Source organism: Anneissia japonica, unplaced genomic scaffold (assembly GCF_011630105.1).
Source record: "Anneissia japonica isolate Jap-2015-1 unplaced genomic scaffold, ASM1163010v1 scaffold287836_len1076198_cov165, whole genome shotgun sequence".
Classification (NCBI taxonomy): domain Eukaryota; kingdom Metazoa; phylum Echinodermata; class Crinoidea; order Comatulida; family Comatulidae; genus Anneissia; species Anneissia japonica.
This window is the reverse complement of record NW_022729021.1, coordinates 450,394-463,614: the sequence shown is the minus strand read 5'-3', so window position 1 is coordinate 463,614 and position 13,221 is coordinate 450,394. Positions and strand designations below refer to the sequence as shown.

General features: G+C 34.2%; 2 protein-coding genes across 2 annotated transcripts; both read left to right on the top strand.

Moving 5' to 3' along the window:
• The first annotated feature begins 3,013 nt into the window (after nucleotides 1-3,013).
• Nucleotides 3,014-9,780, top strand: LOC117114595. The gene is made up of 7 exons (XM_033258283.1): nucleotides 3,014-3,583; nucleotides 5,522-5,565; nucleotides 7,986-8,116; nucleotides 8,395-8,472; nucleotides 8,617-8,688; nucleotides 8,868-9,139; nucleotides 9,568-9,780. Exons 1-7 carry the CDS (start codon nucleotides 3,014-3,016, stop codon nucleotides 9,778-9,780), a joined length of 1,380 nt encoding a protein of 459 aa, XP_033114174.1.
• Nucleotides 9,781-9,813: 33 nt separating this feature from the next.
• On the top strand, nucleotides 9,814-12,532 carry LOC117114594. The gene is made up of 8 exons (XM_033258282.1): nucleotides 9,814-9,848; nucleotides 9,973-10,016; nucleotides 10,111-10,156; nucleotides 10,458-10,516; nucleotides 10,961-11,054; nucleotides 11,289-11,347; nucleotides 12,019-12,105; nucleotides 12,463-12,532. The coding sequence occupies exons 4-8, from the start codon at nucleotides 10,491-10,493 to the stop codon at nucleotides 12,530-12,532; spliced, it is 336 nt and encodes a 111-aa protein (XP_033114173.1). The 5' UTR covers nucleotides 9,814-9,848; nucleotides 9,973-10,016; nucleotides 10,111-10,156; nucleotides 10,458-10,490.
• Nucleotides 12,533-13,221: the final 689 nt, after the last annotated feature.

Genomic DNA, 13,221 nt, shown 5'->3' with positions numbered 1-13,221 from the left:
GACTTGTTGATCTTGAGCGTCTCAACCTAGCTTTGAAGAATGCTCACAGATGGAAGGCGAGGATGACTATGGTCCAGGACAATTCAACGATTAGACTAATTAGTAATACTATAAATGCCTAAATATGGGCAAATATTGGAAAGAAAATTGATTGTGTAGGGTTTTATAGAAGCTGAAATAACGAAAACGATGCGACACAATGCAACAGAAACTTCAGGTGGCTGTTTCTCCAAACTAAACTAAAATTGCTACTTACTTTTGTATTTGTAAACCAAAATGGACCAAATTTTCAGCATATATTTGTTTTGATGAGCTGCAGATATTCTATGACTAATTTTATGAATGGGGGGTTAGGAGAAAATTTGACTGAAAATGTGATAAAAAATCTGGGAATTTTGTATGAGTGAAATTTTTTGTGATCAAACAACAATTTCCAAATTATAGAAATTTTTCTTTACTATTTATATTTTCAGAAAATGTACTTTATCATTAGGCAACTATGTTCCACAGAGAAGCAATAATTTGAAATCTCGGTTGATATTTTTGAACAATTTTATACCTTCTTTTACATTGTGTATAGTTCTTGTATAGTTGTATTAAATTCTATTTTGTTTGCATATTTGGTTTGGTCATTTTATAAGCTTACCAGCAATATATAGTTTGTAGGTGTTTCTACAGTATGAATAGTTTTCACACAACAAGACATTAAAGAAACCCACGGTTTTTGTCGACTTCATGTATCCAGGCACCTTAAACCTTTGGATTTTGACTATGTAATTCGTCTAATTTAAAATTTGTGTGACATCTGTATTTTTTCAGAATCCACAAGTCAAGCACTGCACAACGTTCAAAACACACCAAGCACAAGGCAACTAGGACTGTGTTCATACACAGCCTGCCTTCACATTTAACGGGTATGAACCCAGCAAGTCGCCTGCAGCCCTACAACCAACCCTTGTTCATGCTTTGTAAATTCAGTGGGTAGTTTAGAAGGTCACTTGCTGATGTTTATGAAATCACCGGCGTCAGCTTGCATTATGGGATGCGATGTCGGGTCATGACCTTTGCTTCTACCAACAATACCGCAACCGCGCGAAAATACAGAACTGCTACCGATCGTGAATTTCTGTCGTCTGCTGGCCAAAACGTATCGGGTATGGATTGTATTGTTGTTTTTACTGTTAAGTATGAACAACATACTTAACAGGAGGAGACAGGGATTCGTCAAAACCAGGCTCTGAGCAATCAGCGCTGGCTTCAGGACCGGACACGATGAGTTATTGCTGCTCTCGCCGAGGCATTTGTTGCCGATTACAACCAACCCAGGCCTAAAAGAGGACTGATTTTGCGGAGTGACAACTGGTGGAGAATAGACGTTCTGCAGAGATTCACGAACCGGCAATGACGAGAAAATGTTTCGTATGTCTCGCCCTACGTTTATGTACCTGTGTGAACTTCTTGATCCACATATTTGCCGTGAAAATAACACGTTCGGCAAGAATCTGTCAACACAAGTGTTGCAATAACTATTTATAGACTTGCAACCAACTGTGACTTAAGAACTGTTGCCAATTTGTTTGGTGTTGCTCGGTCCACGGTTTGTACCGTGGTACATTCTGTTTGTAGAGCAATAGTGATCCATCTGAGGCAGCGATATATTGTATGGCCTGAAGGGGAACGGCTTACCGAAACAGTTAACGGATTTCGACAACTATATGGCTTTCCGCAGTGTGTTGGTGCAATCGACACATTAATTTATGTTAACCAATTGTTTATTAATTTTTACATTCTGTAATTTACAATAATTATTTTCAGGTACACAGATGTATATATAGGATGGCCTGGCCGAGTGCATGATGTCCGTATTCTGAGGAATTCTTCACTCTATGAGAAAGGGATGAATAATCAATTATTTCCAAGGATATGTACTATTTTTTTCAAAATTTTTAATTAATGACAGAAAAAAGTTTTATAATCAGCAGTGCCTTAATGTTGATACCTGTACAGTATTGCTATATAAGCTGCAAACTGATTAAGAAATTATTTATTTAACCTTCATGTAATAAGAAAGCTTGGAGCCTATGGCGCACATGCAAGCTTTTACTTATATCCTTGTGACAACAGCCAATGTACATTATATTGCTTTGCAAAAAAAAGTAATGGGGAAAAATATTAAGAAAAGGCAATACACACCTGGTTATAATTTATCTGTACTGTACTGCCGTCCATATTCACAAGCATCTCATCTCATTTTTTAACAGATATTGTGCTAGTTTGACAATTCTTTAGACAGAACAGTGCTATGGTAACATAATGTTTGACAATCATAGTGCAAACATTTAATGTTTGTTTAGAAAGACATTGTGCTAGTGTCACAATTTTTTGGACAGAACCATGCTGTGGTGTCACTTGACATTAACATTATGGTAACATTTATATGAAAATATAGAGGTGGTCCAAAGGTGTCAAAGGTCAAATAAAAATCATATGACTTTTTTAAAACATTCAGGATGTTCATCCTGCATACAGATCCACATCCGATGCACACATCCGATGTTGTTACCTGTGTTCAAATTAGTTATGATATTTTCTCCTAAATTCAATGCATACTAATCTTAGGTCTTGTACTATCAAAGGACTACATTATTGTACGCCCTTCATATTGTCACGTATCTGATTGGATTTTGTTTCAAGATAACAAGAAGAAAAGCTATCGGCAAAAGGAAAATAATCCAGAAAAGTATGCCGAATATCTACGAAAGAAAAAGTTTCATTCACAAGAGAGACGACAGTACCTAAAAGTAGCTCCTGATAGAAATACTGGCTCGAGATCATGAGAAAAGTAGGCTGCAACGAGACAGGGCAAAAAAAAAAGAACGAAGGAAGAAAAAATGTTCCAATGACACAAAAAATGAAAGTGAAAATAGTTAAAAAGAAGGGTGGCTTGCAACCTACAAGATCTACCAGGAAACAGGAGGAAAATAAAGATGCCATAAGGGCATATTGAAGAATCATGAAACAGAAGAGCAGACAACGTCTGTATGCTGCACCTCAAAAACATAGAAGACACAAGGAAAAAGAAGAGAAGAAAAAAAGGGGAACTAGAGCAGCAAAAATAAGCCAAGCGTGTGTCAACCAGTATGTCAACATTGAAGGCAATGTTAGAAATGAAATAATAAACCAGTTAGGAAAAGTGAGGGATAGTGTGCACAGAAAAGTACTGCACCATATCCTATCAACAAGAAAACTTAGAAACTGTGCCACAAGTTTGATTGCACGAGCAACAAACGTCAATCGACACACAATAAGGAGAGCACAAGTATGCTCAATAAGAAAAATACGGAAAGATAATCTTCCCCTATCGATCAAACAACAAATTCAAATATTTTACAAAAGAGAAGATATCTACAAGCAAATGATGCTTCTTGCCTTCCGTGGGCACATGAAATCCATCGATGGGGGCAAGATGAGGAACGAACCCGTCGACGAGGCTGTTTCTAGAATGAGAAAGACATCAGAGGAGGTCGGCGGGCCGAGGGGCATCGATGTGATGAGAGAGTGGTTTTCAACTATGCAGGAGAAGGTGAGGACGAAGAGTAGTAAGAATTTTCTCTGTTCAAATAGTGATAGTGTACATAAGGATGTACTGCAATTTCATGAAATTTAAAAATCTAAAGAATAATTTTTTTTCATTTATCTATGTGTTTTGTTTGGCGCACTTCTCAGCCTGCACCAAAAATGTTAGAAAATTGTAGGTTTTGCGCAACCCACCAAAGCGGGAGATTAACAGTAATTAAATATGGATTCTTCATTGAGGAGAATACGGTTGGTGCTGGGAAATGTATCTGCATGGTTATACAATAAATTTTTAGCGAAATGCCAAAAAGGCTGCAATTTTATATCATTGCATTCTGGCCATGAAGTGATCGTTGAAACAAGCATTCTGATCATTAATCAATTCAAAATATTTATCCAAATCAACATAACGTCTTTTTAATTCAAAAGTATAAAAAAAAAAATATATTAAAGTTTAAAAGTTGCTGATTTTATTTTCCAATAAACTCTGAATTATGATTTTTTATTTTTTTAGTTTAGATGCTTTTGGAAAAGTCAAGCTTGGAATCAATCGGAAAAGTCAAGCTTGGCATCAATCTAGTGATTTCATTTTATTTGTCAAAGGACCCGATCCTCTGTAGCAGCAGTTTCCATTTACCGTATTTATCACGGCCATTCTTACCAACGATATGGATAACTCAAGCTTTGCATTATTCTTTTATATAGACAAAAGGGCCCAGATGCTCTGTATAGCTGCAATTATTTCCATTTATCAAGGCTTACTTGCCAATGATATGGAAAATTCAAGCTTGGCATCATTCTGGTAACCTCTTTATTTTTTGACAAGGGCCCTAATGCTCTGTAGCTCTGCATTTTCCATTTAGTATCATGGCCATTCTTGCCAATGATTTGGAAAGTCAAGCTTGGCATCATTCTGGTGAACTCTTTATATTTTGACAAGGGCCCTGATGCTCTGATGCTCTGCATTTTCCATTTAGTATCATGGCCATTCTTGCCATCATACAGGTGGCCTCTTATTATTTTGACAAAGCTAAACTAATCCACTGTCTCTGCAATTTCCATTCAATATTACTGTATAATCCTTCTTGTCAATGATATGAAAAATTTAACCAGGGCATCATTTTGGTAGTTTCATATACCGACAAAATTGCATCGATGCACTGTAGCTGCAAATTCCATTCAGTAAAATTTAGCCATTCTCCCTATTGATTTAGCTTCAAAATATTTTGATGGCCTCATTGTTTTTAACAGAATCCTTGTTAAAATGTATGTATACAATTCACTAGAAAACTGTGTTATCTTGCAAAAATATTTTAATTTACTGTTGCTTGTATCAACGATAAGTTCATTTTTTTAAATAAAGGAATAGCTTTAAGATTTAGTGTTAAGTATAGGCCTAGGATAATAATAATAATATATATAGTCTGTGTGGATGATTTCATGTTCATTCGCTTAATTAAAGTATCATTAAATTTTTTTTCTATTTAACAAACTTGCCAACTATATCCGCACCATGAAATCTTTTCTTTCTTCCATGGTAATAATTACAAAGGTGCCTAATGCATGAGTTCTAGGTTTAACATCTGCCAATAATGGAAAGTAGAGAGAATTAAGCTTCTTTCAAGTGTCAGTCTTTATTTAGGTTTGGCATGCATGCCTTGGTGCTCTTCAAATTGAATGCGAATTAAAAATTGCTGCACTTTCAAATGAAATTTGTATAAGAAACGGCCAATACTGTGCCTAAACCAAACAGCGGAACAAAATAATGTGCTTGTACAAAACGAAGCCTTGTTGACACATGGTTCATTGAGCAGGCTTTTTTTTTACATGATTTAACAGTTTATGTGACACCCACAGTTATAGTATGCAGTAATACTAACTGAATTGTCCTTACAGCCCTCAGACACCCCATCTCTAATTTGAATCACTAAAATCTGCATTGCAGATTGAAGTTGAAGATGTTGCTTTTCGACATGATGTTTTGCAAAGGTACAGCAATTGAGAAATTATAATAAAAATAGTGGGACTTGATGGCACTAGTGGAAACACTACAGGAAATCAAAAGCTAGGCCATGGTCTTAAAGTTATCCAGAAGTGCCGGAAATAAATTTGAACTAGAAATCAATGAAAAATCTAACAAATGTATGAGATTTCTCTGAAGTCAAGAAATAAGGTATGACTTAAGAAAAATTTTTAGTTTGCAATTTTCTGTATATTCAGCTGGTGAATGGATTTCATTTCCAATTGATCTCTGAGTGTCATGGAGAAATAAATAAAATGGTAATTGAGAAAGACCCGAGTATGTAAGGATTGGGACCACCTGAAAGATGTAGATTTTCCTGTAATTAACGTGAGCAACAGAAAATAGACTACATACAGTATTGGGGTAGATTGTCCTGAGTTGCATATAAAAGAGAGATAGGCCTACATACAAACAAACCCAGAATATCAGACAAGTTGATGAGAAAATTTTAGGAATAGATAATGCTGAAGATGAGAAGGTGATCCAAATAGTTTCAATAACTGTTAAATATGGGCTATAAAACAACATTTTAAAGACACAGATTGAGGAGTAATTAAAATTATCTCTAAGTGAGAAAAGCCATTTTCTAGAAAAGAGGCCCTGACGAAAAGAAAATATATCGCAAGTATTCATACAAATTTAATACAAAATAAGCAAATAAAATGGAAATTTTATTTTATTCTTCTTACAGCGGGAAAATTCCTTCATTTGGAGGGCGTTCCTGCTCTCTTTGATTGGGGATCTACCACAGTCCCTTTCCCACATTTTTATTTTGTTATTGGCCTATTCCACTGGTCTTTTCGGGTTGGCACAGTCAGGCGTTTCTTAAAAAGCTGGAGAGGGAAGTGTGTTGAGCGTGCAACTGGGCAGCAGTGGAGGCCCCTGCTCGAGACCAAGGAAAACAAAAAAAAATTAAAACAAGGAGGAATGTAGTGCCAGCTGGCTGAATTGAACTTGAACTTTGACCTGTGACCTCAGGAAGCCGCAATATAAAAGGAATGAGCGATGTCAGCTCGACCCACACTTGTACAGTGACGACTTGAGAATACATTGATCGAAAAACCTTACGTTGCTTTGGACTTACCAGTACATTCGGAGATCAGAAGAATATCTCTAATGGTGAGTCCTCGGCTTGACTATTTGTAGTTAAGCAGTAGTTAGAATTTAGTATGATGTATGTATGAAACAAAGGGACTGTTTCTACAATATGCCCTAGATCATGGACCCCCATGCCTAGTGAGGCAGGAATCTTGGCATACAGAGGCTAGGGCTGGCCTACAGACAGGCTAGGCATAGAGTAGACGTGCTTTATGGGCAAAAAAAGAACTGCTTGTACAAACATTTTATATGGAATATGCAATATTACAAAATATTTGAAAATGCTATGCCTAAGACTTTTAGTAAAAATATGACTAATACTTCTAGGCCTAGGTTAGGCCTAGAACGAGTTATGGTAAGTCTCGGCAATAATTGTTTTTGTTCGTAATTGTAGTCTATGCATAAGTAGTAGTCAAATAACCTGTAGAGCCTAGCAAACTCTACAGTTGGGATTCATCAGAGATTTATCAACTGCCCGAAAGCACCATAAACTTGCAAAGGTTTCCAAAAATCTGATTATGATGGAAAATGGGACCATGTCTTTTTGTTGTAATGTAGTATTAAGTTTCAATGATATTTAACTTAAACCATTGGAATTTGTTATTGATACCTTTCACTTGACACCAAACCTGTTGAACATTTTAAACTTGGTTTAACATAGCTTGAAACCTAAATGGGTTTACTAACTATTATTAGATTATTAGTCATTTTAAAGTGACAATTGGACATTAACATTCCACCCTCTATGAGTGACAGTTTTAAGCCAATTTTATAAAGTTTGTAATATCTTTATTAGCAACTTTTTGGTAAATAAGCTTTTAAATCATCAAATCAAAAACTCTAAAAATATGGGGGTGACTTAATCTAAACACACCCCACATCACAGATTCAGAGAGAGAGAAGTAAAAGTAGAAGAAGAGTACAGCAGAAGGGGGGGGGGGGAGATTAAGAGCTGACTCCACACTACAGACACTCTCAATCCAGTTTTTCTTTCTAATGGAAAACGTCAGCGGCTTGCATGTGTTGTATGTTCACCACCGGAAGGAAAAGTATGTCGCGGTACACAAGTACAAATGTTTTCAACAGCTCCATACACTCAAAGACTATAAATATGATTGTCAAGGTCCTAGATCTCATAAATAAAATGGACTAGTGACACTACAAAAGAACATGGACAGTAGACGAAAAACAAAAAAGCATATTGATGCATTTTATTTTCATTCATACACACATTGCGCAATATTACATTCAGCTGATCTGAATTTTGTTTTGTATGTATTTTTTCTAGCTATTTCCTCGTCTGTTCTATTATAAATGTCTTTTTTTTTTTTTTGGGTTTAACATACCATTTTTTTACAAATGACTTCGACATTGAGGCTGCTGCTACAACTTTATTGCAATTGCAAGAAGGCACAGAAGGTAAGTTTGTTCAGAATGGAATACATTTAGGTCTATAGGAAAAGTATGACAAATATTTACCGATGGACCGTTTATACTGCCGTAATAGCATATCCATATTTCTATGTATGTTGGCCTATATAAATAACCTTTACAGTGTTTACTATTTTGTTTTAGTTTTTTTCAAAATGTAATTTTTCATTTTGTAATAATTTCAATTGACCAACCAATCACATTTTTGGTTGTGAATGCACTAAACTCTGTTCGTAGAAATATTTTAAAAAACACAATTTTTACAGCAGAAGATGATAATACTAAGCCATGGCTTATTGTGAGTGAACCCACCGCTACAGATGAAGATCATCATGCTGCCTTCGGTATATTTGCCTGTATTTATTTCACCACTACTGACTGTATTGACTATATTTTAGTGTAGCAACGGCATATTGAAATTAGTCTGTAAACAAACTAAAACATATTAGTTTAACATGTGCACGTTTTGGTTTTCTATTTTTAAATAGATACCAAAGAGTACAGAAGGCAAGTAAAGATCATTGAATCCTTTCCAGAATCATGGAACGAGGGAATGAATGGTAAGTCATGTGCAATATGTTGGTTTATGTGCTGCAGTACGGTACCTCGTATACGGTACTTATTCCGATTTATCGATTTATTATTATTTGAAAATTGTACTAGGAGTATGGTACCTGAAACGAAATAATGTTAGGGCGTATATAGAATATTTCTTTTTACTGTGATTTTTAATTTTCAGCATATGTGGCTGAAACACTTAACCAAATAGATGCCATCCAGGAGTCAATAAAAAGTGCTACCGAAAGTAGTAATCGAGTAGATGCTCTTGACAAGAAACTACGTGAAAATGGGCTGATGTTCACGACTCCAGCGACACCGGGAGATGGAAATTGCTTATTCCACGCACTGGCATATCGGGCGAATGTCTTTCTGAAATGGAGCGGCATTACCCACTTGGAATTAAGACACGCAATAGCAGAATTTCTATCAATGCACAAAGAACACTGGCAGGTTAGTATGGCCATGGGTTATGTACATTCAATTAAGAAAATAAACAATATATAGTTGGTATAACCCTACATTCTAACAGTGGCATAAATGTTTAAGTATTAATTTTCATTATTATTATTATTATTATTATTATTATTATTATTATTATCATTGTTATTAGAATTATTATTATTATTATTATTGTTATTGTTACTATTACTTGTATTATTGCCATTTTTATTATTATTGTCATTATCATTATTGCTGTTATTATTCTTGTTACTGTTGTTGTTATTACTATTGTTAATATTGTTTTCAAAGTTTTTTTTTATTTAACAATAATAGTAGTTTTGTTAACATAAGCATTACTGTTGTATATGCATATTTATGTCATTGTTGTTATGTAATCATCATCGTTATCAATATCAATTTTTATCAACATTCAACAGGAGAAGGTTAAACAAGATTTAATTGACATGGGAGTGAACTGGACAACCTGTATCGCCAACATAAGAACATCTGGAGTTTGGGGGGACCAAATTGTCCTTGCAGTGGCAGCGTGGAAGCTACAGTGCAAAATAAAACTTATATCGTCCACGCTAACATTGGAAATTTGTCCCCCAGTGAAGGGGACCTGCCAACTATACATTTGGGGTATATAATTGGCCCCCAAACAACAACAACAACAACAACAAAACAACAACAACATAACAGGCCATGTCCAGCGAAGGTAAGTCATCAATAAATACTCACTTTAAGTTTTTAAGTTTCTATACACCGTAAAAAAGAAAAGTTGTGTATAACGATGACTTTTGTGTATCGATTTACATAAAAAAATGTTCAATTAATTTCAGAAACGGTTCTCGGCCAATTGGTCCACTGATCGGGAAAATAAAAGGTAATATGGACTATTTAAATAGGTTATGTTGGCAGAAGATGTTATCCATAGTTCAAACAGAATATAATTTATCTTAATTGTGTTACTTCCATAGGAAAAAGCTTGAAAGGAAAATAAATCAGGAAGACATAAATTCTCAGGTACGTTTTCCATAAAATTTATTCATAACCAATACACATTACAAAAATAATAACTGTTTCAATAATATTAGATAGGTCAACCGCCGAAAAGTAAAAATAGTAAAAGATATAAATAATACTTAAACATAAATTTATGATCCCAAAATAATTAAATTATGTTTTTGTCATTATCACTTTCATGTACAACAGCTTCTGTTAAGCTATTGAAGAGTGATTCTTTAATAGCAATATGATGTTTAGAAATGAAGAAGGGTGGTCTAATAAACATAACAAACATAAAACTGTTTTTCTTTTTGCACAGTTTGATGGAATCAGAAAAAGAATACTAGACGTGATGCAACAAAAAGTTGTGGAGGCGAAGTAAGTGAAATATCGTTCGTGTGTATTTTGTTTTCTGTTTGTTTAACCATGGAGGTATTAATACCTCCATGGTGTAACTGAAATTTGTAGTGGTAGTTCAATATAAATAATTATTAGTATTAAATTACATAAATGCTCTCATTCAAATATGATATAAAAAAATGAAAATTTGGAAACATACCGGTATGACGGTTAAATATGCCAAACAAAAAGGGCTGTACAGCACAAGAACCAACTTTCGGTCGATCGCTCACGTTAAATAAGGATAAGCAAAATGAATAATAATAATAATAATAAGGCCTAGAACATCAATTGTTCCGAACATGAGTAAGTTTTTATTTATTTTTTTTTAGAACTTTTTAAGTGAGTAAATTTATTTATTTTTCTTAACCAAACACAAACAAATTGACATACCAAGCAAACACAACATTTGCTTTTTTTAAGCGACAGACTCGTAGAATTTATGGGGAATCCATATAATGTGCTATGCCGCGAGAGGGAAATGGCAGGGTTCGCTGCCGACCAAATAGACGAAGATGTAAGTAACAAACATTATTAAGCTGTTTAGATACATTTTATGGTATTATAAATAATGAAAATAACATGATAGCCTATATATCGACAATATTGATCACAATCTTATCATAACTACAATGCACGTATATAAAATTTAGTTTTTAAAAATTAAGTACGCCTACTTGTTTGTTAATGGTTTTATTATGTTGGGTATTTGGTTTTCTTTTACAATTACCAATGTGGTGCTCTGTTTTAGGCATACGTTCATATGTGTGATTTGGTGATCCGAAAAATGTGCTACAACACGTATGCTGGGCGAGTTGGCAATTACAATATGTAATTTCAGTTTTTTCACTGCAAAAAATGTACAAAAAAAAAGGCGGTACCATAATAAAATATGAACTGCATAGATGTCATTATACAATGGAGAAAAACTTACAAGAGACAACTTCAAACATATTGACAGTAAAAGTAAAAAAATAAATAAATCAATAAAAACCATTAACAATGGACGAATAACAATTGCAACTACAGATTCAGAGATGTCAAAAAGAGTGGGGTCAAAGGGGGTGGGGGCCGAAATTTGGGCCGATCGAGACAACATTGTCCTAGGGGTCCGGGGGCATACCCCTACTAACTTATAGTGTTCCAGACGCCCAAAAATAACATTCGAGGCATTCGGGCTATCATTTTTTCGTTTTCTTTATTTTCTTTTGCCCCTGCAGTACAAGCTTTGTTCAATTTCCTTTCGAACATCTCCAATCCAGTGTACTCTATTTATGATGCACGTTATAAGAATAATATATCTCATACTTTAGAACACTGTACTGTATCTTAATGTTAAAAAAATAATCGATTGGGATTACAACCGTTTTACCAAAGACAAAAGGGGAACTTGTTGACCTGTTTTTACACGGACATGCTTACCGCAGTGGATGCTACTGTTACATGAATATAACCGTGATTTTATTTTATTTTTTATATAGAGAGCCATACCTTTCACCAATGGTACTCCTTGTTCAGGGACTGCCTAAGACAGCAGAATTTAATCAGTTTTGCGGAGCTGATACAATGTAAGCATCAATATTATAACTTTACAATATATAAATATTTAAAATTTTACTGAAATATTTGCACATTTCATTTTCAATTACTTACATTACAAAGTATTGTTTTAAGTGCTGAAATGATGTAGCATGAATATATAACGTCTGCCCAGGAATCTGGTTTTGAGTATTACAGGGATAAGGTACCAGTTATGATAATATTTTTGCACAGCAGTATATTTCTGTCAGACATACTTCAAATAAATGGAGTGCAAATATGGTACTGATGTATTCGAATTTTTTAAATAAAAACTTTATTTGACATTACACCTCAGCCTCAATCTGTTCTTATTCTGTAATTAATTTTTGGCAATTTTCCAACAGGAACACAGACAACTATTTGAGATGCGTTGCATTTAAAGAAGCGGTAGTTTACCTGGTGCTACAGAAATGACACGTAACATACAAAGAAGCAAATAATTTGTGTAAAGCTAGCGAGTTCAATTACCGGGAAGCCATTAAGAATTACAATACAACAAACAAGGACATGTAAGCAGCTCATAAATCCCACATTCATCTGTTTGAAAATTATATGCAAGATTGCAATACACTACATTTAAATACATGCAATCTGTCAGAAAAATATTTGTTTAATTTTCGTATATGTGTGTATATATAATATATGTATGGGTTTAAAATTTTGTTGGATTTGAGTAAGCTTTTACTTAATTATAGTAACTTCATTATATATATGAACATTTAAAACATAAGAACGAGCTATAAACTTTGTAATATATATATATATATACATACATATATATATAGTATATATATATAAATATATCTATATAATATATATATATATAAGCTTCAACATATATAATAAAAAAAAATGTTATCTACTATTAATCTGTATTTTGTTTATTAATGTATTGACAGGGACTGCTGTAGTTCCAAGAACACAAATAGTAGAACCACCCTCCGAACTGCTGCTATGCAAGATTAACCAAGAATTTGTAAAGAAAATAATGGCAGCTTTAAATGAAGATGGGGTACAAATAAGTACTACCAGTTCTTCTCCAGGAAGACCAGCTAGAACTGTTACAGAGCGGCCAACTGGAAAAATGTACTTTTATGTCTCTT